The sequence below is a fragment of the Rhopilema esculentum genome, chromosome 6 (genome assembly GCF_057945365.1).
Source record: "Rhopilema esculentum isolate cy_ngs chromosome 6, ASM5794536v1, whole genome shotgun sequence".
Lineage (NCBI taxonomy): Eukaryota > Metazoa > Cnidaria > Scyphozoa > Rhizostomeae > Rhizostomatidae > Rhopilema > Rhopilema esculentum.
The window spans coordinates 14263892-14291807 of NC_142820.1; the positions used below are offsets into that span (position 1 = coordinate 14263892).

At 35.5% G+C, this 27916-nt stretch overlaps 1 protein-coding gene across 1 annotated transcript; it reads left to right on the forward strand.

Moving 5' to 3' along the window:
• Positions 1-89: 89 nt before the first annotated feature.
• On the forward strand, positions 90-25929 carry LOC135685925 (uncharacterized). Its single transcript, XM_065202024.2, has 31 exons — positions 90-1098; positions 1217-1250; positions 3075-3206; positions 4065-4267; positions 4405-4566; positions 4756-4903; positions 7299-7436; positions 7588-7713; positions 8677-8793; positions 9203-9325; positions 9459-9584; positions 9859-9956; positions 11238-11324; positions 11564-11699; positions 12126-12266; positions 12595-12750; positions 16603-16962; positions 17238-17316; positions 17549-17669; positions 17925-17971; positions 18539-18656; positions 19082-19230; positions 20092-20194; positions 20700-20856; positions 21073-21139; positions 21555-21621; positions 21759-21826; positions 21960-22086; positions 22574-22615; positions 23230-23273; positions 23872-25929. Exons 1-31 carry the CDS (start codon positions 1051-1053, stop codon positions 24203-24205), a joined length of 3858 nt encoding a protein of 1285 aa, XP_065058096.2. The 5' UTR covers positions 90-1050; the 3' UTR covers positions 24206-25929.
• The last annotated feature ends 1987 nt before the right edge of the window (positions 25930-27916 follow it).

The window sequence follows — 27916 nt, forward strand, 5'->3', positions numbered from 1 at the left end:
TTCACGTAGCTAGTAATATGGTATTTGCAAAGTTGCTTATGATCATAACTAATGTCACATTTTCAGGGGGGACATTTCAGATCGTGGGTATTCTGTGTAAGGTTCTACTTACAGTCAATAGGGTAAGGCTGCAGGCAATGCACCGGTCAAACGGTCATTGACCGAAGGATGGTTTGAGAACCAATTGAAGTTTGGAGGAAAGTTTTGGCAAAATAGAATTTTAAAACTAATTGAGACAACTTATTTTGCATTTATTTCTTTTGCGCTTTCAAAACACACGTTGAATCTGTTGCAGAGTCAATTGGTGGCGCGAACAGACGTAACATTTTTAGGTCACGCCTTTTTACCGCCAGAAAATACATCTGCAAAGAGAATACTGTTCGTGTTCCATGGTTTCAAAAATTTCTCGACATTTATTCGACATTTTAAATAGAAATATTATTCTTAAGCTGTAATGTGATTGGTATTCTAGCAAAGTCTTATCGTATGCGATAATTACCATTGACCCAAACAAATAACTGTCTCGATTTATTGCATTTTGCACCCCTTATACCGTGGTCACTACCTAGCCACGTCCTGTCAAAGGTGATTGCCTAAAAATTAGAGAAAAGTTTTAACGGGGTGAAATTTAACCGGAGGAAGGTTGAGGACTTTTCTGGACTCTGGTCACTAGCTGTTCTGCTTCGCTAAGACATTTATCTTCTGCAGTACAATGAACGAACAATTGAAAATATTCTGGAAAAGGTAGAAATTGTGTTAGACAATAATAAATGCTTTGTCGTTAAACTTGGCTTTTCCATTAAAATTGGCTTTACCACGAATATTGGTGGCTTGCCTGCAGCTTTTTTTTAAGAAATTGTTTGAGCCTGTTGTCATGGTGCTTTGAATCGGATTTGTCGAATGCGCAGGTTCTCACATTCGTTAATGTCATGTCTATTCAGGAAACTGCTGAGTGATTGGTGTTTCTTAAATCACCATTCAAGTTAACTTTCGTAGAATTTTTGTTATGATTTATTAATATTCGATTTCCTTCAGCAACTCGACATCGCTATGTTTTTTCAGAATCACGCAAAAATGAAACTTCTGTTTGTTATCGCTGTAAGTAAATTCTGTATTTTTTGCCACTTTATGTTTTAGTCAGATGCTCTTTTTTTGTGAAGAGGCAAAATTGTCGTTAATGGAGCGGAGGTATTTATCGATTCTCTTTCGTTTTTAGGTCATCGCAGTTAAAGTGTGCGCCTCGCAGCGATGTAAGTTCTTAGATTTATCTTTTATTTGATGCAATTTGGTATAATTTCGAGTCAAATTGAGAGAAGGAAGGGCTGACTGTGGTGTATTTCTTCATTTTTCGAGCCACCTTAAATAATTATTCGCTGTAGTAGTTTTTCAGTGTTTTACAGCCTACCAACCGTAAAAATTATTATCATCAATTTATTTAAAGTTGGCTTGTCTATTTGTAATAGCTAAAAAAAGTAAAAAAGTCAGAATATTTGGACTCTTTCATTAGACTAAACTAAAGAAGAAGTCAAATTTACAATGGAAAATTGACAAAATTTAAAGTAAATTAATCTAAACCTCTGAATCGTTAATAACGGCTATGCAGTTGCATGAATTACCATTCCACTGTTTTTTTCTCATTTCAACTTGTTGTATCGTGTTACCTTTATTTAAAAATACTTTGGAGTGAAAACCATAGAATTCAGCCTTTATACTGAATCTTTACCATTTACCTTAAATTGTTGTCCTTAATTTTGGTAGTTGCAAATTATCTAGATTGCGCAAACTGTAATAGATATTTTTCTGACAAATATCTTTCATAAACATTTTGTTGAGCTTGTTCTTTGTTTTGAAAATCTCTATCATGAGCCACTGCAGATTGCGTTGATCAGTCGTTCAGGGAAGTATTTACGAAGTCATTTTCTTGCTTGCAATTCGCGATGCTTTTTTATAAATCTTGTTTAACTTGGAATTGGTCATTCTATTATGGAACATCCATACAAGTGGATAGCAATTGAACAGCAATTTGATGAATTATTGAACAGAAATTTTAAAACATTTAAAACAAACAGTAGTTTTAATTCGCCAGGGTCTGTATAGTTATAGAGTCGGGCAAGTGCATGCAATTTTTGGTTTGCCTTTTTGCATAAATCTTAGACATGTTTCGTGAAACTTAATATTTTATCAAAGGCGACTCCCACAAGTTTTTCGTAATCACTTTATTTAATTGTGGAGTCACCAATGGTAACTACTGTGTCCTTGCATTTGTTACCAAATATAAGAAGGTGGCATTTATCTTCGTTAAGTCTCATGTAATTCTCTCAAAACCATTTCGCAAGTATTGAGCTGTCTATTTCTGTTCTATTGATTAAAGTATTGAGATCTGAACTGCATGCGTAGATAGTGGTGTCGTTGGCATAGTTACAAATTGTTAATATTACATATTTACAAAGAGGAAAATATGGTTAGTGAAAACCTTGGATAGAAACGGTCCTAGAAATGATCCTTGCTGTAACCCTATTGTAATATACCTCCAACTACTGTATGAACCGTTTATTTTGACTCTTTGCTTTCTCTTCGATAAATAGCTTTTGGCGAGCTTAAGCGCATCCAAGCCAAGACCATACGCAGCTAATTTTGCGATCAATAGATCGTGATTTATACAATCGAATGCATTAGAAAGGTCCATCAGGATTGCTCCAGCTAGTTCCTTTTTATCAAAACATGCTGCATGTTATACTCTTTTCGATAACCACCCAAAAGAGATAAAAACGAGCCAAAGTAATCGAAAGACTTGTTGTTAATAATGCGTTCAAATGCCTTTCTTATAAAGTGAAAATACGTCAGCAAGTTTCAGATCATCCGGGAAAACAGTGTCTACTACAATCGTGTTAAAAATTTCTGTCAGTGGCGAGGAAAATGAATCTGCATTTTTTGACGGTATCAACGGTATCATTCTCGAGAAGTGTAATACAAGCACTACCTTGAGTCTTGATAGTTATAGAAATAAGGTGTTACCGTTTAGAATTTGTCTGAAGTGTATTTGTGTTATGAATATGGACTGATTGACATTTCAGATAAATCTTGTTCAACAAACAATTGCCCTCCCTACGCGCAATGTGCAGAAGACACTGGCTCTGGCTCCTACTTGTGCCTTTGTCGTGCATATCATCGATTCACCAATAAAACATGGCCACAAGGATGCAACGGTATTGCTAGACGCTTTCATAATATTTCCTTTCTTTAACAGACATCGCATGTTTCTATTAGATTTTATTGCATTATTACAGTTCTTTTAAGATTTTTCTTATTTAGTTTCAAACATCTTGTAAGGGAAGGGAAATTTTCAGGTATTTCCTACAAGAGTAGCAGAGTGAGATTACCACAAAGGATTCCGAATTATTTAGCTTGAAAATGTCTAATTACGGTATAGTTGACTGTATATATATATTCTAATTCCTTCTTTTGCTTAATGGTACGTTCAGTGAATGAATTCATGAAATATCACCGATATCCACGATATCCATCTGAGTCTATTGCTTAGTGTTTATTGTCTTCATCATCTAGTGGGGAAGACATCAACTTCTTTCTTTAGCATTCCTTCAAATTTGTGTTCCAACACAGTTCTTGTGCACAGTTCTTGGGTTTGTGCGAGTTGTACGAGATGTTTCCGCAGAGTATTTGTACTTATCAGTTCTTTTTCCTGATTAACAATTGCAATGAAATATTTATCGACCGTTTTGCAACGTTTCTTTTTTTTGTATTTTACCGTTCTAAGCCCAAACACCCTTTGACCTATTTGATTAATTCAAGAGCTGAAAGTGGGAAAACACTGAAAGTTCTCACAATTGTTGGTTGCAATTTCCTAAAAATAAATTGAAAGGCCTGGAATAAATTTCAATGTCTAAGTATTCAAAAAAATCAAACTCTAACCCTGTTTATGCTGGCAAATTGAATAAGAAATAATACCACATAAGTTTTGATTATGACTTGAAATGAAACTTTATTGTAAGCTTTACCCAAAAATGCTTATCAAAGGCATTGAGACATTTCTGCTTTGCTTCAAGATTCTTTCGTTCCGATTGGGATTTCCATTCAAGAAAATAATGGTGTCAGTCCGGACCAAGCCTATTCTAAGATCCCCGACTCTAAAATGAATGCAACTCGCGAGGTAGGAAATTACAAAGCAGCATCAGCTCGTCTTCATTATAAAGGGACAGGCAACACCGCATGGTGCGCTCCGACTGACTCCACTAACGACGTTTTAGAAGTAAGTTGCCCTGCTTGTTTCGTTTCCATGTCATTGATGCGTTTGGGTGTAATGAGGTGAGAATATTTTTAGAGATAAATTATTGATAAAGTAAAATATGGTAAAATCATTCTGACGTAACTTGGCTTTATTGCTAGGTTGATTTAGGTACTTCTTCAAACATAACAATGATCGCGACACAAGGCGTTGGAAGGGAACCTATTCTGCAATATACAAAGGAATTTCGACTTGAATATTCGAACGATCGCTCCCTTTGGAAAAGTGTCACAGAGGATGGTAGTGGCTCTGGACCCGGTCAGGTATGTGATTTCACGATAAGAATTAAATTGTCGTTTTGTAGAAAAGATAGCGTTCTTTTCAAACGGTCGAATTACTCCTTGTTTGCCTTTATTAAATCGATATATAGAGCCCTTGTAAAGACACGAAATGTTAGAAAAACCACTCTTGTTATTCAATTCATATATCGATTTTGTTCTTTGGTGTTATAGGTTTTCATTGGTAATAAAGGAGCAAACAGCAACGATGATGTGTTTTACAATAAACTAAAGCATGTAATATTTGCGAGATACTTCAGAGTGATTCCAATTCAATGGCAGACAAAGAAATGCCTTCGTTTTGAGTTATATGGTCAACGAGGTATTTTTTTTTGAAAAAATGTCTCACCATCAATCAATTTTTGTCTAATTGTTGATTTTAATCTATGTTAGCCACGACCCGCTATGTATGGCACTTACAATTCAATTTAAACTATTCCAATAATAGTTGTAAGAGAGGGACATTCCAGGAGCAGACAATTCATCGCCACCGTGCTCGGCACCAAGGTTAACAATCAATATCGAGAACTGAAAGGTGCACACATCAACCCAACCAAAGTAGTATTTTCTTAAGATCTCAGTTTAATTCTTTCGCTTCAGCAATCTCGCTTTCAATCACCGAACAGAAAGAAGTACCATCCACAAATAGCCTGATATCACTATTGAAGTTGTCACTAAGATTATTTATTTAGATGAGAAAAAATAGAGGACCTAATACAGATCCTTTAGGTACTCCTGCAACAACATCCTTACATTCCGATTCATAAAAAAATTGCGAATCAGAGCAAGCATATTACCAGATACTCCCTTACATCCAAGTTTGTGGATAAATCCTTCATGCCTTTGATAGAGCAAGAAATACTGCTCGTGTTTCTTTGCTCGGAGTATCATCAAACGCACAATAGATCTTGTGAGTGACAAACAACAACTGATTTATATTATAGTCGAGTCTCCAGTTCGGAAGCCAGATGGGTTAGGCATTATGAATTGATTCTCATTCAATGACTGCAGATTGCATCAAACAACAGCTTTTTAAAAATTTTGGAAAAATTAGAAAGCAAGGAGATGAGATGATAATTTGTTTTGTATTGCCGAGTACCCTTTTTATGAAATGGAACAATATTTGTTTTCTTCCAAGAAGAAGGTTAGATACTGGTCTCTATGCACTTTTCAAAGATCACACACAAAGGTTCAACGATTGCATCATCAAAGATCTTAATCATAGTAACAGAAACTTCGTCACACCCATGAGATGAAACTCAATCAAGGGCTTGAATGAGTTTCTACACTTTCTCCCTATTAACATCAAGATACTGCAGGGTCGTAACAAAATTCTGTGCAAGTTTTCATATACTACACGATGTTTTTACTGAACAACACTGTCCTACAAAGTAATCATTCAGCATATTTGCTTTAGTTTCAAAATTGACGATAAAAGCCCATTTTCAAGTATCGGGGGAATGTTAGGCTGTTTTGTTGTTACCGAACAGCCTGTTTAGTGATGACTAAACGCTTTAATATCGGTATAAGGAGCCGAGAGTTTTCTGTTTTTATTTCTTATAGTAGTTCTCTTTAGCATCAGCAATTAATTTTGAAGTTAATTTAGGAACTTCCTTCACACTTTCCCAGTCCTCCACCCTTCGACCTCTTTGCAAAAACTTTTTTTCATCACTCTGCTTTCACTTCATTGCACTTTTCACTTCATGAGATTTCTAGGGAGGGTCTTTATCGTTAAACTGTATTATTTTATTAGGTATGTTATCAGTAATAGTCGATTTCAATATTTCGTACGATTTATCTGCCATTTCGCTAGTACCCAAGCCATGGAAGCAAAGATGCAAATTTACATTACGTAATATATTTCTTATATTTATAATATCAGCCTTGGAATAATCCAAGACAGTTCTTTTATATGGGGTAGAAAAGGAGTGGCTATATTTAGTTTCCAATATACAATTTGGTGTTGACAGAAGCTATTTAAGGTTGGGTTTACACCAATTAAATATGTACGTTGCGTGTGGTACTTCATCCAGAATAACGATAATATAGTTAGCAAATAAAATTAGTACCAGAATGAAAATATAATAGTTTGATTATTAAAAAAACGACGTTTCGAGCCTGTGCTCGATTTCAATCATATCTTGATAACGAGTACATGCCCGAAACGTCGTGTTTTTAATAATCAAACTATTATATTTTCATTCTGGTACTAAATTTATTTGCTAACTATATTATCTTTACTCTGGGTTTACACCAGTTTCAACAGAAAAGGCAGGTTCATCTGTTATTATAAGGAAAATGCAGGACATACTGTCTCCTCTTATATTCGTAGGTTCGTCAATTAATTGATATAAATTATCAGTTTCGATGGGTTCATCTAAATCATTTCCCTCAGGCTGTGCAGTGTCCCCATGCCCCCAATGGGACGATATGCAATTGAAGTGTCCTGTTAATATCAATGCATGTGGGTTTCTGTTTTTAGTTTACTAACAATAGATTGTAGCCTATCTAAAAACAATGCAAATTGCCTTCTATCCTGACTCGGGCTGCGATAAATAGTAACAAAAACTATTTTCTTGCGAGAGATAGGTACCTCCGTGACAATTATTTCTTGTCCCTCACAAATACTATTGGATCTTGAATACCTAATCGATTGCTTCAATTGCGTTAAATTTTGTGATATTATTTGCATGAATGGATGATATTTTACATTCTAGAAATTGATGAATGCCAATATCCAAGCTGGAACATCTGCGACAAAACTTATGCTAAATGCACAGACAGATTTGCAGCATACAAATGCCACTGCATCACTGGCTATAGCAGTTTAACAGGCCTCGGTGCACTTTGCTTGGGTACAGTTTTTAATTCTTATCAACCTGCGAAAAGCTAACCACTTTACTAAATAGCGTTTATGTTATTCACCATTCCTTGCGAAGTAGCATTAAAGTTCATATATTTACACAATGCTACATTGATTGAAATGATAATTCATCTTTCTCGCAGAAATTGACGAATGCTCTCAAGGAACACACAACTGCAGCCGTTTCGCAAGTTGTGATAATAATCCGGCCGGAAGTTTTACGTGCACTTGCAACAGTGGGTATCACGGAGATGGCTACTACTGTGAAGGTGAGTCCGTTAGTTCAGTAACGAGCCGGGGAATGCTTCATTTTTAATCGCACTCTATCGTCGATATTTCTGTAACAATGTGTTTCATGGAGATGGCTATTACTTCGAAGGTGCGTCCGTTAATTCAGTAACGAGCAGGGGAATGCTTCATTATTAATCGCACTTTATCGTCGATATTTCTGTAACAATGTGTTTCATGGAGATGGCTATTACTTCGAAGGTGAGTCCGTTAGTTCAGTAACGAGCAGGGGAATGCTTCATTATTAATCGCACTTTATCGTCGATATTTCTATAACAATGTGTTTCATGGAGATGGCTATTACTTCGAAGGTGCGTCCGTTAGTTCAGTAACGAGCAGGGGAATGCTTCATTATTAATCGCACTTTATCGTCGATATTTCTGTAACAATGTGTTTCATGGAGATGGCTATTACTTCGAAGGTGAGTCCGTTAGTTCAGTAACGAGCAGGGGAATGCTTCATTATTAATCGCACTTTATCGTCGATATTTCTATAACAATGTGTTTCATGGAGATGGCTATTACTTCGAAGGTGAGTACGTTAGTTCAGTAACGAGCAGGGGAATGCTTCATTATTAATCGCACTTTATCGTCGATATTTCTATAACAATGTGTTTCATGGAGATGGCTATTACTTCGAAGGTGAGTCCGTTAGTTCAGTAACGAGCAGGGGAATGCTTCATTATTAATCTCACTTTATCGTCGATATTTCTATAACAATGTGTTTCATGGAGATGGCTATTACTTCGAAGGTGAGTCCGTTAGTTCAGTAACGAGCAGGGGAATGCTTCATTATTAATCGCACTTTATCGTCGATATTTCTATAACAATAGGTTTCATGGAGATGGCTATGACTATAGTGTAATCTGTAACATTTTAATCACGTTTTGTCTCAAGATTTATTTTCTAAAACTGTCTTGCTTTGTACCACTATCTAATTTTCAGATATCAACGAGTGCCAATCAAGCCCCTGTCATGTCGACGCTGACTGTTTAAATCTGGAGCCATTTTACAGATGCTTATGCAAGGCTGGCTTTGCTGGCGATGGCAAATCATGCACCGGTATGATTTCTTTTGAAAAACCTATTGTTACCATCTGTAAAGATAGAATAGTATTTGGCGTGTTAATTTTCTTGATCTCCTTTTTTAGGAGTGCCATATTCCATATGTTTTCCGATAGTTGGACAAAAAAGAAACGTTGCCTGCTCTTGAGCACGATTTTTATGTAATAAAAAAGCGATGTGTAACATTTGCATATTTTTGAATATTTTTATGACAAAGCAAAAAAGATTTTGCATTATCCACTTGCGCTGTTGAACTACATGATAGGGTTGATAATCGCCGCTCCCATTATCGATTGCCATCATCTGATGAACTTTGAACAGTGTCAGACGAATACCTTATGAATTGCTTCCTCGCGTATCTTTTTTCTTTTCAACAGTCAGGCAATTAGCGATTTGATATTTTGCAGACATTGACGAATGCAGTGAAGGGACACACAACTGCAACAGAATGGCCACTTGCACAAACACCAAAGGATCCTTTAAATGCACTTGCAATCAAGGATGGCTAGGAAATGGTCGCCTCTGTCAAGGTTCTTCTCACTTTTATTTTCCTTTCAAGCCATGTTATCATCTCGTTTCCCTGATTCAAAGCAGCTCGATAATTTTTTTAAATGACAGTTTTTCCAAACTCCACTTTATTCTTTCCATGCTCTATTTACTTAGATGCAGACGAATGCCAGCTTGGTACTCATAGTTGTCACCAATTTGCAGTGTGCACCAATAACCAAGGCAGCTACAGATGCGATTGCATCAAGGATCTTTTTAAAGGAGATGGTTTCTATTGCCATGGTAAGCTGGTTATGTGAATAACGAAGTGTCTTATGATTTTTAAAATATAATATACAAAAACCGTGAACCGCGTGCATAAACCACATTCTATGAGCATTGAAGCAAAGCAAACCTTGCTTTCTTAGCAGATACCAAAGAACGAGAAGCCCAAAGATCCTTACTTGAGAAGAATATTATTGCATATTGGCAAAAGTAAATGTAACTAAGAAAATCTGTCTGAATAGCAAGTGCCTCTATGTATGCTTATAAAGATTGCTATATGATTTGATTGCAGATGTCGATGAATGCTCTCTTGGAAAAGACAAACATAAATGTAAAGAATCCGAGAGATGTTACAATCTTGTCGGCTCTCACAAATGTCAATGTCCAAAAGTAGGAACTCTTTCTCTTTTGCTACCCTGCTTAGACAAGAACCATTTATTGCTTCTTTGCTTGTTTCTTACTTTTCTATTTGCACAATTTTGTCAGTCATTTCTGGTTTAAAAGAGTTTTCCGTTTCGGATTTACAGCCTTGCTTGAGAAAAACTTAACTTTAAAGAGCATAAACCTATATTATTTAAACCCTAAAAGATGAATCATCTATAATAAGTGCGGAAACTTTACTATTTATTTTCAGGAGTACAATACGTTTACAGGAGTCTTTTAGGAAAATTTTCCATTACCATTTTCTCTACGAGCTCGGAAAATTTATTCTATGAAGCATTCTAATTACTTCCTCGACTTGTTCTTTATAAGCTCCGAATCTGTTAAAAAAAGAAACTCAGCTTCTTGGAGAACAATATTCAAGCAGTTTTTTGTCTAGGAAAGGTCCCATTATTTCTGGCAGCTAAGAAGATTTCTGAAACCGCTTTGGTCCCATTTCCTACGAGTGTCTAGTTTTTACAAGACAACATAAAGTAATGCTTAGAGCCTTTTCATTTCGATTCGTTTTCAATGTGCCTTTTAAAATGTACCTGTCTCATAAGCATGTAAGTTAAAAACAAGGCAACAACGAATAAAGCTTGATGGGATTTCAAATGAATGTAGAAAAATAATCAAATTGGTTATGTTGCCTGACTCGCTTTCTTTCGTCCCCACATTGAAACTTTATGCTGAAAATCAGCTTTTTGTGACATACCTAAAGCGAAAACACTCTTCCTTGAGAGCCCTAATGGTCGTTCCATAATTTGGATCGGGCGCGTATTTGGGAACTCCCCCCCCCCCCCAATAAATTCCTTCTTCATGGTATTGTTATGGAGTAAATACTTAAATTCCAAGATATAGATAAAGGACCAACGGTGCTAATAAAAATGACAAAATAGCGCTCTTTTGCTAATCAGTCAACCTTATGTAGATTTAATACATGAAACTTAATTTTTCAGCCGTATGCAGGAAATATTGATGTAATTGCTGGGGCGTCCAATTAGTGGTTGCATTGTGCTTTTTGCAATTAAATTGCCCTTTTACTTAAAAGCTATTGGACATTTGCCGTCCATCTCGCCCCCTATTGTCCGCTATTTTCCATAATCTATGTACTGAACGATTATTAGATCTTATTTTAATCCAGAACACTTTTAACTACATCCAAGCACATTTATGATTATAAAGCATTAAAGATTAAATTGACATAAAAAGATGACTTGCCTAGATTTCATTTCTACTTAATCTTTGCAGGAAATTCCGATGCAGTCAATATTTATTGATACAGAGACCCTTTTGTTTGGAAAGATAGCGGACGAGTTAAGTCGTGTATCAGAAGAGGTTTGTGTTATTCAGTTTGTGTTATTCAGTTTGTGTTATTCAGTTTTATAATCTTATCATTTCGTACCGAATTCAGTCTCTCTTGAATGAGTCCGCTTGAATTGGATAACATTTGATGCTTTCTTTTACTGATAAAGAGACGCTAAAGGTAGTGACAATGCTTCATTTATGGCTTCAATTCCCGTTCTAGCTTACCTGCGTTACTGCTAAGAAATATTCATTTGCCAATAATTTTTCAGGACTCTGACAACCCAATCGACGATCTTGCCCAAAAAATGAGGACGATCTACCAACTGGCAAAAAATGTGTACTCTTATCATTTTAAGGAAACCATTCAATCGTTCTACACCGTGCATGTTTCTAAAAATAAACTAGGTAAGAGCAGCAAATATAATCAATATTGTTCCTGGAAACCTGATATGTCCAAGTGACATTTCCAAACTCGAGCTTAATTATTATTCAACTGTCAAATTCTTCAGATTTGCAAAAAGAGATGCCAATATTGCTTGAGACCAGGCACATCGCTTATCTTTTCTGAATTCAAATGTTGATTTGAAGTATTTGAGCAGAGAGAATTGAAAGCCTGTTATAAAAAAAATCCGTTCTTATCCGATGTACAAGTAGGCAGTAGAATGTTCAAAAACTTCAAAGAACAAAGCATTGTTTTTATGTTGAATATAATAAGGATTATACGAATGGCAGATAAAAGGAAAATCTGATCAATTTATTTGCATAATGGTGCGCGTGATACTTTTTAGAAGACAGCTTCGAAGCTAGTAACCGTTCTCATGCTTTACTTAGCGTTGGAAATGTATGATTTTCGATGCACGGATGTGAAGAAAATGACATTCCCGAATCACTGTCATTCCAACTACAGCAATGAACAATTTTGGACAACAATAACGGACAAAGTTGATGTTCAGTTTGTTGGGGAAAGTACCGGTAAGCTCATTGTTATCAATGTTCTACCAAAAGCAATAATTAGTTATACAATTATGAGAGTAGCTCTACTAATACAAGATACTAACTAAACTGATGGAAAGGCTTCTTTTTCGCTGCCTATTTCACGCTGTTTGCTGTTTCTATACTTTGAAAATAGTCGTGTTCTTTCTCGATAGCATTGTTTGATATTTACTTTTGCAATGATTCAGGATGAAACTTTTTTGGGCTTCTATTTACTTAACTTTTGGTTGGTGTCATTTTCTTATTGGTCTTATTGTTCACATATCTAAGATTACTATCTTTTGCATCTTCTTGCATCTTTTTGCAGTTGCATTTGAGCAATGGGCCACTCCACCGCCTTCAACTCAACCGCCAACAACTGCCCAATCTACAGCAACCTCGTTCGGAAATTCTACAAACGTCACAACAACCCAGAGCCCTAATGTGACCATGTCCACAAAGGTCACCGAAATCGACTGGAGTGGTAGGTTGTGTACATTATTTGTAGTCTAAAGGGCAACGGGACTTGCGTCTAAATTGAATTACCCTTGCGACGACACATGTAAAAAGGTCATGTTCTATTTTCTCGTGACATCGCATGAGAAAGAGTCACATGGCTCGATGACTATGGTCATAAACGGGAAGTTTCGCTGAAAGCGATTAGCACGATTTGCTCCAAGCGGACAAACTCCAAGCAGCTGGGAAAAGAGTGGCAAAAGATTTGGGTGATGTTCTCCGCGTTGATCTCACCGAACAATCTCATGCTAAACATTATTTTTCAAAATAATAAATAAATGAATAATATGATCGGAATATACATGATCTTATTTTATACATTTACATGGCATTTAATTTCACAGTTCATCCTCAAAGATTTGTATTCTGGTCATCAAGTTTAGAAAGAGCCCACACCCATACTTGACATAACTAGCACTGTAAAAACAGTAGAAAGCAACGTTCAGAAATAAAAACAACATCTTGTAATTCAGTTTTTTTGAAGGGTACTTGAAGCAATTTCATATTTCCTACATACATACATACACACATACATGCATACATACCAAGGGCCATAAAGCGAACTTTGTGGGACTCCGTAGGAAGGTCATTCCTCAACTCTGATTTCTTTCAGTTTTTGTAGGATCTGATGGTCCATTGAGTCGAGCCTTGCTGCAGTCAATGAACAAAACTCTCAGTCTTTCCATCACTTATCGCATTTCTCCATACCTCTGATAAATAACAAGGACTCCGTTGATGTTTCTCCTCATTCATTCATTCATTCATTCATTCATTCATTCATTCATTCATTCATTCATTCATTCATTCATTCATTCATTCATTCATTCATTCATTCATTCATTCATTCATTCATTCATTCATTCATTCATTCATTCATTCATTCATTCATTCATTCATTCATTCATTCATTCATTCATTCATTCATTCATTCATTCATTCATTCATTCATTCATTCATTCATTCATTCATTCATTCATTCATTCATTCATTCATTCATTCATTCATTCATTCATTCATTCATTCATTCATTCATTCATTCATTCATTCATTCATTCATTCATTCATTCATTCATTCATTCATTCATTCATTCATTCATTCATTCATTCATTCATTCATTCATTCATTCATTCATTCATTCATTCATTCATTACATTTTTTCTGTGTCAAATAAATTTAGCATACTTGCTATTTGGGGACACTTAATATACAAATAGAATATCACTTTTACAATTCAAAAGTTAAAACCAGTTTGAAATTTTCCAACTATGTAATCAAAAGTAGCCTAGTTCAAACGTTATTGTTTGGTCATGACTGACAAATCCAAAATTCATATTGGACTTGCTCGACATCGTCTTTCTCAAATACATTTGCTAATTATTCTCCTACATTCACAAAGAATTTGTTGAAGCACTCTGCTATTTGCTGATCATTTGTCAATACATCTCCTGTTTCGCACTGGACCTATTTTCTTTTTCTCGGATCTTTTTGTGCCTGTTAGCTCTTATACTATTCTCCAGAAATCAGAACCTCCTTTATCTGGGTCTGCAAGCTTTTTTTCCCAATATTTTGCCTCTGCTCTTTTCAGTTCTTAGTTAGCTCTTTTCCTTTTCTTTTTGTATTCTTCCCTGACCTGCATATCTTGGGTTCTGTTTGCCCTTTTTGATAAGCTATACCGATGATTCATTAACTTTCGTATCTTGCCATCCATTCCAGGAAGGGATTTAGGCCCGCTCTTTGCCTTTCTCTTTGGTAAATATTTTTTAGTCACATCTTTATATGATTTCTCTACCATCCATAGATTATACCAGTTTCATTGAAAACGTTGCGTGTATACCAGGGGACTGTCTGTATCATTTCCCTGAACTTCTCTGTTGCAAACTTTATTGTTCATTACCATTTTTAAGACAGGAGATATCGTATGAAACAACCTTTTCCCCTTGATATCGTATGAAATATATCATTCTTTGATCGGCGATACCCACGTCAAATACACCTGATCTTTTAACCTTATCTGGATGACTGATTAGAAGTACATCTGTCAAGGTTTTTGTGTTTTCTGTAATTCTAGTAGGATCTTTTATGACGTTTTGGAGGTGCTGGCTTATCAATACTTTATTGAGCCTTTTCCCATTTCTGTTTGTTTTGTCAAGTAGATCACTATTTAAATCGCCCATTATTAACATGTTCTTCTTTTCTTTTTAAAATGTTCTATGTGTTTTTCGAAAAGTGCGAAGGAACCTCTATCATCAAGTGGTCTATACATTAAAGAAATGGAAGCTTTTTGTAAATGCAACTTGAAGTCAGCCCAAATTGCCTCGATGTTATCGTGCTCCTTACTTTGGTTTTTCTCCACAAGTTCTAGTTGTTCACTGAAACAAAGCAAACATTCTCCTCCACTGTTTACTTCCCTGTCCTGCCGGAAGAATTTATAGCCTTGAATTTCTAGTTCGCTATCCTCAATTTGTTCATGCAATTTAGTCTCAGTTATGCCTAAGATATATATTTTGGTGCTGCATAGGATTAGCTTTATCTCATGCATTTTGGTCGATGTTAATAAACTATTTACATTTACATGGGCAGCTTTGAGAAAAGAATTGCCCTCTTTAAAACAGTTCGTAAGCCCTCTTAAGAAACACTGCTCATTAGTGTTCACTTCGTTTCTGTTTATTCCTTCATTCAGGTTTTATCCAGACATACCAAACATCCCAAAGTATATTTAAGCTCTTTTTAAAGATAAACTGCAATGTTTCCACATTTTGATCCGATGTGGCAGAATTTATTGCATCTAGCACACATGAGGGCTCTGTGGGCTGAGGCTACAGCTCGCTTGCAAACTGTACATGGAAACTTTGTTGGTCCTGTGTTCATATGAATATCACTCGCTAAAATTTTTTTCTGCTCCTCAAAACCTTCACTTCTTGGCTACTTGGAAGGTACTTGTGTCTCCTCTGCTCTGGTCGCAAAATATTCGTGTTTTCATGTATCAGTTTTTTCTTCCATCAGTTTTTTCTTTCATGTATCAGTTTTTTTCTTCCAGTTTTTTCTTTCTTTCCGCGTGCTACATTTAGGCCCATTTCACTCCAGTGCAGTACAACTCGAAATCCATGTGAATCTTTGCAATTGTCATAGCCAATAGTACTTTCTTTGCATTTTTCTTTCGCTGTATGTTTACACTGAATTCTTTTGAAGGAAAAATTGGATGTGAGGTATCTTAGCACCAGGAAACTCTCTCTACACATTTTGCTTCGAAACATGGCGCACTCTTCCTTTGCATTAGGCAAAGTAACTTTAAACTAGGCAAAGTAGTTTCAAACGCTTTAATTAAAAGAAATATCATATAACTTTTCTACAGCAATTTTAGGCTTATTTCGCTTTCTGCAGTGTCACATTTTATGCCACAGACGAGGAAGAAAAATCAAAATTTGCTAACAACACTTGAACCTTTTACTATTCTAAAATGGAAAAATATCGTTTTTACGTTAACTTGGTTAAAAAAAATATATCTTAACTTACATATTTTAAAATGATCACAAAATCGTAAAATTTTCTTCACTTACAAACAGGACAAAAATGGCGGCTCATTCCTTGCTGAATCCGAGAAGTCGGAGTAGCAATAGATCTTCGTATCGTTACCATAAAAACCGTCTGCAAGCTGTAAGCACATATTCAGAGATACTCCCCGTTTTATACTTTAATGGAATAAATCAAATCAAATGGAAACTAATAATTTAAGTTAGGACTACGGCTGTTTCATTTTGCTCCTTGTCTCACTTTGGCCCACATTACCCAAGTTACTAAATGAAATTTTTTATGTTTTAGGAAAACCTTGCAAACGACAGCGATTCATTGGAAATCGAGGTCACTTTTCATCGCCTCTTTTTCCAAATTATTACCCTTTGAACACTATGTGCGAATATTTGATTGAGGTTGATGAACTGAGGGATGTGTACATTAATTTTACGTACTTCCAACTTGAAAAAGATCGAAAATGTGCTTACGACAACGTGAGGATATATGATGGAACAACGGAAAATAATCGGCTAATTGCTCAGTACTGTGGTAGTGATGGTCTTCCTGTTGCAGTGCGATCTTCTGGTCGCTATATGCTGGTTGTGTTTAGGTCGGATAGCAGATATGTCATGCGAGGATTCAATGCGACATGGGTCGCTTTAGAGCCAAGTACACACTTCTACTTTTCTTAATTTTGTGCTGGCGATAATTATTTATTTTTCATAGAACTTTAGGGTAATAGCTGAAATAGCTTCTCATTTTTCATGTTATCATCTATCTCAAAAGCTGCTGTTTTTAAGGTAAAATTGTTGTAGCTATGTATTCCGGTGCATTTTATCAAATTCAAAAGCAAGAGAACGTTTGAAGTTACAAAATGGCTTCTTCGATTCAAGAAATTTGAAGTCGATTTTATTTCTTACTTTTCTTTACTGATTTTTCCACAGGAGTTTCTGTTACATGCATGTTGTATAATCCATTGAGTTACACTTCAGATCCAGAACTTCATACCAAGTACCTGGCGAGGTTTGTTGAAAAAGCTAGTCATTTTTCTGGTCTATGAAATTTTATGTTTAAATTAGCAAAGCATTTCAAGTTTGTATTAACAGATTTTCTAACAAATTTGCAAACGGATTTGCTAACGGATTTGGTAACGGATTTGCTAACGGATGTGCTAACAGATTTGCTAACAGATTTGCTAACGGATTTGCTAACAGATTTGCTAACGGATTTGCTAACGGATTTGCTTGACTTGCAGGATATTTGAAGCGGATCGAACAAAGTTTATTCCAATATCAAGAATGATGGCTTGTGTCCAATATCCCCAGTGCAATGTCTCATTGCCGAAGCCAGTCGAGTTCACATTTGAACATACCATTGTAAGAATGACCATTTATTCAATTCAATATTTATTCAATAAATAGTTTTTTTGTTTTTTATAGTATCAAATAGTGAATGATTACATCCTGCTCATTTAAACTCTCGGCTTTTTCATAAAATGCTACATTGTGACGTTTAAGAACTTTTTGAAAATTATGCACAGTTTGACAATTTTTACTGTAACTGTAATGAAACCGTTTCACTAAATTGTCATAGGATTGTCATATTCATGTCATCTTTTGTTGATTTCCTAGAATGACCGTGAAGAAAAACAGTGCATACATTGGAATATAGACGCCTTGTATGTTGACTGTTTGATCGTTTAATAACTGCTTCTATCTATTTAATGTATTAGATCTGAAGGCTGCGAAAAGAGATACCTAGCCAATAGTGATACGTACAATAAAATTAAAGTTTAAATGTGCAAATACGCAGGGTCCTCTTGGAGAAGTTTAGAAACCCGGGATTGATTCTGACCAGGGAAGGTTAATCTGTCGTGCCTATAAAACATCATGTGTTCATACGTGCACACCATTTTCATATTACTTATGATGTCCTAGGGTAATTGCATTTTTATGAGAAGTATAAAAGTTGCGGCAGTTTCCCATCGGGAACAATTTGTTCAGCCAAAGCAAAGCTCACAATGCGAATAAAAAAGTTAGTTTGGGCAGTACAAACCTTAGATAAAAAACATCATTCTTTCAATAGAATCAATCAGAATTGAACGTTTGTGACAAAATGATACCATCCAGGATGTACATTCAGCAAAGAAAGTCACTATCGTATTAAGTTGCTAATTATTTTTCACTTTTCCATATCCTGAATGCAAATAAACACAAATTTGACACACATTGATTTTTATTTCCAGTGGAACAACTTGGTCTCCTCATGGCTGTACGCTTGCATTAACAAACAAAACACACACAGTTTGCAAATGTTGGCCCTATGGCATTGTAGCGGTGCTGGGAAGAGATAGACCTTATTTTGTGAGTCCATTCGTGTTTTACATAGCAAATATCAAGCTCAGCTCTTCACTTCGTTTTCTGCACTTTAAAAATTTAATTGTAGAGCAAAGACACAAATTTGCTGCAAGTTTCTAACCAAACCACACGCTGTTTGTATAAAAAGCGATTTTCTTGCAGAGCTGCCCCAGAGTTCTTTTCACTTTTTGCAAGTTACGATTATATAATGCAGTGCCATCATATGAAGAATTCGACCAAAACGGGTTTTTCTGTTTACACTTTTAAAAATTTTAAATTATCAATCGATTCTAAATTTTCATTGTTCCCGCAGCGGGAATTTTTGGCAAATCATTTAAAAAATTCTGGTTTTGCCGTGATTTGTTAAAGTTATGATGCTTGCACATTGTAAAAACGCTGGTGATGAAAATCTTACTTTGCTGCTTTTACAGCCTCCACCAAAACCGAAAATTGCTTTCAAACTTGGGAACAACTGCTTGATATCATTAATACTTGTGGTTCTAACCCTGATTGGAACACTTATCTTCTTGACCTTCAAAGACAACTGGATTCCATATTTCATGACAATTCTAATAGACAAGTAAGTTTTTGCATTAATGTCTCGTAAATGTCCTGTTTCGTAAATGTGACTCCTTCAATACATAACACACGTTAACGTAAATCAGAAATAAATCCCAGTACTGTATAGTATTCGAATCTGGCCTCAAAAAGTGGACAAATCTGGTACCGCCAGCTATCACAAAATGCCAAACCATACTCTCACAATGAAAAAAATTATAACCGAACAACTTTATAACTCTCTTGAAACATGAAACTTCTTTCAGTGCGATGGTATGGTTTTGTCTGCTGAGATCTGCCGTTCAAGGTTACGCTCATGTTTGGTCTGCTGCTCTCAAAAAGAGTATTCTCTAGCGACATCTCCAAGGCCTTAGACCGTGTCTGAAAGCAAAAGGTCTTTTCCTTAACCCGCTTCCTATGTATACCTGCTTTGATTTCAAAATGTGTGTGTGTCAAGGGGGGGGGGGGGTTTAATTTTCACCATTATAACTAACAAAGAAACACTCAAAATATTTTTTCAAAATTTGCGAGTCTTTAAAAATTTGTGGAGGGAGGGGGGCTCAAGCCCCTTCAGCCCCCGCTCTCTCGACCCTTGGATGATAATACCTTCCCTTTTGCAAAAGACAAGAATGTAATAGCGATTCTAGAAACTATGGTTGAAAACGTGAAAAGCAAAAAAGTGGTCGTCCTTCTCTTTACAATGGCTAGACCATTTATAAAACAGTGATGATTACGATGATTTTAGTATACAACTGAGATGCATGTTTGAATTTGACTGAGATGCATGTTTAAATTTGACTGAGATGCATGTTTAAATTTGACTGAGATGCATGTTTAAATTTGACTGAGATGCATGTTTAAATTTTAATTTGCATTATTTTAGGGATTACGACTCGGGAAGGATTATTCAAATGCATGTTGTCCTCAATGTGCTCATTACGGAAATGGTTTTCTCATCTGTCACATTTCATATGCAAGCAAGCCCGGTACATAAATAACTTATTGAAATTCGCGTTATCATAATTTCGACCATACGAAAGTCTTTTGCCCTTGAAGTCATAAGCGAATATTTCACTTAATTCGTTTAAATCTTTTCTTATGGTAAATCGCTACCGAATGAAATCAAGGCATTAGTTTTAAACTCTTTTTTGATAATTGTTTAATTTTTATCAGTGATCAGAGCCTTCAGGTTTTGAAGAGTAAAAGTAGCACCAATCAGTAATAGCTTTATAATTGCAGGGAAACTATACCACTGTAACAAAATGACGATTTTGGTCTTGCTTACTAATCATTTTTTTCTTTAATTACATTAAAACTTTGCACTGCAGTTGCTTCACTTTTGTCAGCAGTTCTTTCAGTTCAATGGAGCTTTTCAGTGTTTTGTTAGATGAAATCAAAACCATTCGTCTTATCAGCCTATGTTTACAGACAGATCTGATGTCTTGCCAAAAAAAATTATTTATTGATCAAATGAAACGTTCTTCTTCACAGGGCAGCTGTTTTTTTATGGCGTTTCTTTTCTACTACTTTCTGCAAACGGTGTTTTTTTGGTTATTCATCTACACGCTGTTTCTTCAGAGTAGAATTTCACCAATTTTTGATTCAAGGAAATACAATAGTTACAAAATATATCTTGCGATGGGCTATGGTATGTAGTAAACACTTTGCTGGATTTTGATTTTAAATGTTTTTCAAAAGTTTTGTTTATATCAAACTATTTTGATTATTTTTGCCGGAATCTTGTCGTAATTGTTAAAGTTTTTTTATCGATTATTATAAACAGTTATGGAGATATGGTGCTTGCTTTACCTATACCACTATCGATGCAGTCAACCATAAATGCAGTTAACTTGATATTTTACAGGGATCCCGTTTTTAGTGACGCTGACAGTGACTGGTTTGAATTTCAAGAGGATAACAAACGAAAGAATGTACGTTTCCTTAAACAAAGATGTTTTTTGCTTAAAGAAATTTCCCATGTTGATTTTGGACGGCCTATTTCAGATTTCATTTTGCTAGGATAGAATTGGTTTCTAACTCAAATGGAGCAAGTGAATCAAATTTTCAATTGTCAAAAGGCATAATTTTAAAGAAATAGATTGATTTATAAACATTTTTTTGATGCTTTAAAATCTATTCATGGTTTTAAACAGCAAGCTTTTATTGAAACAATGATACTTTGCGACTGTCACCTCTTAGAGCATTAACATCAGCTGATTTATAAATATGTCGGTTTTTACAGACAAGCTCAATTTTATGAGTACAAAACATTTTCTCTAGAATCCAAACCCTAGATTCAAAATTATGCCACAAAAAATTCAGATCAAGTTAATTTTTTCACTTCAGGTGCTGGATCTTGTTCAATGGCACCACGGTCTGGGGCTACTCAGGCTCTGTCTGTACACTGGCTATGGTATTTGCCTTTATTTCGTTGACTTTTCTAAGCTCGATGTTCTCATTCATATTCCATATTTTACGCTTGAGATTTTGGCTCATATTCTAATTTTAGAATGCCTCTCATATTGTGCATTTATAATTTGTTTCATTCAGGGAAGTGTCGTCCTTCTTTTGGTAACAATTTATCACGCAAACAGCATAGAAAACGGCATTTTGTTACAGTAAGTAAAATTATAGTAAAATTTTGCAAAACTAATTCTGGAATATTTGCCTATGTGGTGTGTGATGTGTGTTTATCAGTGTAATTCTTACTCTGTGTTTTTGTTAATTATAACAAAACTATCTTTTCAAAAGGGAAAAGTGCTTAAAGAACATGTTTACAACAGTGTTCTGCTTGTTTGCCGCGGTATTTGGCGCACGAGCGGTGCAGACTGGTCAATATGGTGCTCAGTATCTATTTTCCCTGTGCAACATTTTACAGGTAGGGTCATTTTTCACAGTTGTTAAAAGTTTCGTTTAAGCAAGATGTGTTAGGAGAGCTTGCCACAGATTTATAGTCGCCCATATTTCCATTCCGTAAAAATGTTTTACTTATTGTATGAATATTAGAATCGGATAACCGTTCTCCAGGGACACCGCTGTCAAGCTTTATCTGTCCTTTCCCTTTATCAGTAAAATATTTTCTCCTTTGTTTTCTAAATTCTAGCTTTTTTAATGGAATTAAGGATACAGTTGAGTATAGTGATAAAATAGAGTGTTTCTAAATTTCATCCCAATCTGTATACTACCTTGAATACCACAGCCTCATAAATCCGAGGAAAAAGTATTCTAGGCAGCTGCGGTGGAAAAGAATGAGCAATTTACAACTTTATTTCTGAGACTAAATAATGGAGACTCTGGTACCAAGGACATCTGCAAATTAATAAAAGAAGCCAACTTGTAAATTCTTTCCTTTTTTATCGTTGCAGTGCTTCTCGATATTACTAATTTATTGCATCCTAACAAGAGAGGTAGGTTGTGAAAATAATTTCCCTCTATCCGTTTGATTTGACACAGGAAGTACATATTGAAAAGGTTTTTAATTTAGATAACATCCTTTCCAAACAGGCACAATTTCCGTTATAATCAAACGCATCACAATAATTTTGCCTTCTGTTGTGCTTTTTAAGGATGGTCGGTGTATGGTAGCAAAATCCACAATGAAATAAACACGATATATATATATATACTATTTACAAGTTATTATTATAATAAATTCCATTCTTGACAACGAACGATCTTGACAACTTTAAACAACTTGAAAACTTCACTTCAAACTACTCGATCACCAACTACTCTCCAACTTGAGCACGCCTCTCCCAACTCCAACTGAGCTAAACAATAGATCCATCAATCAGTTACTTTAACACAACAATATGAAGCTAAGCGTGCTTTAAAACCAATATCGACTACGGACAGCATGATAATATTAAGAACAAAAGAGCAACGATATTTATTCTAAACTTATATTACAACACTTCCCTTTGTTTCAAACTAAAAACCAAATCAAGTGTCAAGGTATCACTATGTTCACTCAAGGTTTATTTTTGTCTCTTTTTTCTCACTTAATCTTTATATTTTTTAGCAACCAATGGTTCAAACAAATAAAGTAGCACCTGCAGATGAACCGTGAGTTGCACCTTCAGAAAAAATTTTTCTTACCCCTAATTCTAAAGCTTGTCAAACGATAAGATTAGATTCATTTTGTGTCATACTTTGTTAAATTATTTGTCAAATTTTCCATTTAAATCACATTTGTTTGATGTGTTGTTGGCCTCTGTTGCACTTCAGTAAGCGCTTGTGCAAACTCCTTCAATTGGTCAGCACCTGGTTAACGAGAAATGTTGCTACTAAGCTACAGAACTAGCTAGATCTTCTCCACGCTCTATTAGTCTTTGTTTTAGAGGGAATAACTACTATCCTTTGCTTTATCTGCCTATTTTGCAATAAAATCCAGCAAGAAAGAGTACCTCTGAAACCTTCTACTTGTCTCAATTAATTTTCTTGGCATACTTCGGAACTATTGGCATGTTGAATATGGATATCCTGCATTTGTGCTATTAATCTTAAGCCGTGGAAATCTCATCAACTGAAAAAGAATATGTGCATTATCGATTTTTTGTATGCAGTATAAAGTTGATAGAAGAATCCAATCTTTTATCTTGAAATGTGCGAATTTACTTTTGTTAATCAACTGATCAATGTTTCATTTCCTGTTTTGAATCAGAAATGAACCATCAGGGCTTGGAATGCTTGCAGAGATTGCCATGAAGAAGCATCAAGAGGAAATGAAGAAGGTAGATCTTGACAATCTTTTTAGTGGAGAGGTTTCACCAGATTCTCTAAAAGGTTTCAAGGGAAAGTCGGCTGACTATCGTGCTGGGTCCCGTGCAGAATCTGGTATCGCATCGCAGAGTGGGGAGGATTCTGACAGTGGTGAAGAAGATCGAGAAGACGGAAGAATTCACTTCAGATTCGATGAATATCAGCAAATGAAAGAAATCGAACAAATGGAGCTGCAGCAACAACAATACCAAGAAACGAACGAGGCTCAGTTTTAAATAGAAAAATTCTCGAACTTCAGTCTTGAGCTGCACTTTAATTTCTTATTTTTCGTAAACCGAACTATTTTTTGCAAAAATAGAATTGGTTTAGACCGAATTATATCTTAGAATCTCATTTAATACATAAATTTCCTGCGGAAGTATTTTACGCCAATGCTGCTTACATTGAGGTAAAAATGTAAACGCTATGGCTTTGAGGAATGACTGTACAAAATGTACATATGCATTTTATGATTGTATATGTTATTGATTTATTGTTTTATTAGCACGTTTTTTGTTCAATGTATCATTTTAAAGCACTGTTTTTCAGATTTAAACCTTGTCTTTATTCCAAAAAAGTAAGTACTTAAGTGATAAAAAGGTAAGAAAAAAAATTTCTGTTACTTCAACAAGGGCTTTGCATTATGAAATTTTTCAATAACTTCTGTTCCATTGCTCGAACACAACACTTGATAGACCTCTACACATCATTCTACGATTCTTTTCTGGTTTGTTGTTACGGTACCACCTGCTCCTTTATTTCTGGTATCAGTATTTTGTTTCCTTCTCTTTGGTTGATCACTTTCCTTATCCCATTGTTCTTTTCAATTGCTTGTTCCACTGACTTGGTGTTATATTTTAGAATGTACTCCCATATTGTTTTCCATTTTGTTTTACAATGAAACACGACCATTCCCCTCCACCGCTCTACCCCTAAAGAAGCCTACCCCCTGATTTACTCCCTATGAAGCTTTCGTTAATTAAACAAAGAAACATTTTAAGATTTATGTTATCTGATATAAATCATCCAGCCATCATCCGGGAGTGTTATATTTTCGAAAGAAAACTAGGCGTTATAATTGCATATTCACTCTTCTACACTACCGCACGGGATGCCTAGGCCCTTCGTGAACTTCCACCGATTTTTATTAACTCCCTTCGTGAACTTCCACATTTAGTTTATTAACTCTATTATTATTAACTTCACTCTAGGTGAGCCAAAGTTTTGTACTACTGTACACAACGAACCGGCAGTAACACCGCTTACTGTTTTCTACTAACGAAATTAAAAAGGCTGTGACAAGCTGTATAAGAGTTCATGACTGTATAGATAAGAAATGATGAAAAATTTATATAGGTAGAGTAATACTATATGAAAGTTTTTTATTAATAAACATTATCGAAAATTGTGAAAGCACGAAAAATGGGCTATGGTTGTACTCTAAGGTCCTTAATAGAATGGGGGGGGACGCTTATTAATTTTTCGATTTTTTTCTGACCCCACCGGAGCTTATTTGAACCCGCCCCCCCCCCCGCTTATTAATTTTTATATGCAATCATTCATATCCCTTATTTTATCCGAAAAAATGTACATAGGCCTGGCTGATGTACACAATAATAATTAGCCTGTTCATTTTAGTAATATAACAATGCATTATTACATGGTGATAATTGTCATTTTCTATCGATTGTATTCAGAAGAAAATCTCATTTGATCCCAAAAAAGAATCATCACGTGATTTTTCAGATTTTTCACATTTCCGACCCCCCCCCTCTTAATAGGACCCCCCCGCTTATTTATTTTTTGAAAAATTTCTGACCCCCCAACTATCAAGACTCCCCTTCTATTAAGGACCTTAGAGTAGGTGTACCCTGTACTTACAAATACCTGTCTATTTGCAGTAAAAGAAGCTTTTCTTAGCACAAACTCGTAAGATTTCTGTAAAGTTAACTCGCAGATATTTAACTATATGCTTGAGTGTCTAAGACTGCTCATTTTTCTCATTATTTCAAAGAATAAGTCAAACGTCTTGGACCAAATGTTCTGCACTGCAACGGAGCCTCCAAGTCTGTCTTCTTCAATTCATTGCGATATTGCTCAATCCAGTTTTCAAAAAACTAATGCTCCAATGCTTGAATGCTTGAATGCACACACACCCCTCACCCACACAAAAGTATCCGGGCAGTTCGACGATCGATTGCCCTTTTAAACAAAAACAAATTCAGGCTGGCGATAACGACTCTTTCATCTAGTGATAATATTATTTTGAGAATCCATTCCAATATGAATCAAGTAGTCAAAATTTTTCAAAATTTCTGCTCTTTCCATCTGTAATAATTTTTGTTAAAATAGAAAACCCTTGCGCTACAGGTCTTACTAGTAGTTAGGGTTCTTAGCACATAAAAAACAAATCAAAGTCGACATCTTCGTTTGCTGATCCTGGGGCAGTAGCTGATTCAAAGTCAACGACAGGATCTAATCGAGTGAACTTTTTCTGTGACATTATAGTAACATTTTATTTTATATGAATCGTGGTTAAAAGTTTTTTAAAAATATCTTCTCGGGTCATATCTTTTGCTCAGGCACAAAAATTCCTCGTGATACATCAGAGTCATGGTAGCTAGGCGTCTTCTACAGGGGGTCATTTACTTTCAGCGTCATCATCCTTGCTCATGAGAGCTCAGTAGCCATTGTTCAATTCGATATAACAATTGAAAATGATTAATTATTACGTAAAACTTCATACATGATTACAAACAGCATCAACTGGACACCTGCAATTGTTTATAATAAACTTTGGACTTTCTTTCTTCTCAAAAATTTTGTGCTCTTCAAATATTTTAAAAGGGTAATGAGCGACATTATTGCTAATTAGTTTCTTTATGTTAAACCTCGACGCTTCAGACTCAAAATTGATTGGAAGGATAGAGCCTATTACCCTAGTCTAAAAATAGCATAAAGGGGCTTCTGTCAGGTTAGGTCCACATCCTGTCTTTCTAAGCTTAACGAACTGCCTATCTCCGCCAAGTTTCATGCTGGTATCACACATTGCACAATTGGGCTATTTGTTTAATTTGTCAAAAGAAGTCGGAAAAAAGCTTTGACCAGCTGCTAAAAGCACTCTAACAGATGAAGCAAGTGTATACCAACAAGGCAAAGTTTCATAAGAAATGCCGAAGTAAACACGACGAACATCACTACGAAAGAGCTTCACAGAAAGGAAACAATCAACTGATGATGCCTTTGATGTTGCCTCTCCTCTTAGCACAAGACCAAGTGTAATAGATTACCGCAGGGGGATGCAAGATAAAAGACTCTCATTTTACTTTCGATTCAACTCTAACAGAACACACCAACAACTAACTCATGATTCAATTCAATCCAAAACTACGTAAATGATTACATGCACGTATATGAGTCCGTTATAATAAGGGGCATATCAGTACAGTAAATAAGCACAGTACACTATTACATCACCTCCCCTTTTTAAAAAATTAGGTATGTATGTAAAGAAATTAGAAAGTAAATGTCAATCAAAAACGTTTGTTAATGTTACCAGCTGTTAAGGAATGGGATAACTAAACCTTACTGGTGAACGTCATTGTCTTCTCTTCTTGGCCTTTCTTGTTGGGCTTCAATTCCCTGCACTTGCTCCTTTTCTTTGCTATCATTATTTCCTGTTCTTGACCTGTATTCTTTATCTTCTGAATCTGTACTTCTTTCATCTGCAAGGTTAACTTTGTCTGCATTGAACTTCTGGAAATGGGACACGCTTCTGGTAATTCGATGTCCTTTATCATTTTCTGCAACTAATCGAGTGCCTTTTCTGCTGATAACGGTATATGGAGTTTCATTAAACCGTGTAGACAGCTTGTTTCTTCGTTGTTGTCTAACAACTACTGTATCGCGAACTATAATTGTGCTTTTGTAGCATTTCTTTTGTTGTC

Coding starts and splice junctions, on each gene's coding strand:
- LOC135685925 (XM_065202024.2), top strand. CDS start 1,051: ATGTTTTTTCAGAATCACGCAAAAATGAAACTTCTGTTTGTTATCGCT. Junction 4,567..4,755: donor GTGGCTCTGGACCCGGTCAG/GTATGTGATTTC, acceptor TTGGTGTTATAG/GTTTTCATTGGTAATAAAGG. Junction 22,087..22,573: donor CCCTGTGCAACATTTTACAG/GTAGGGTCATTT, acceptor TTATCGTTGCAG/TGCTTCTCGATATTACTAAT.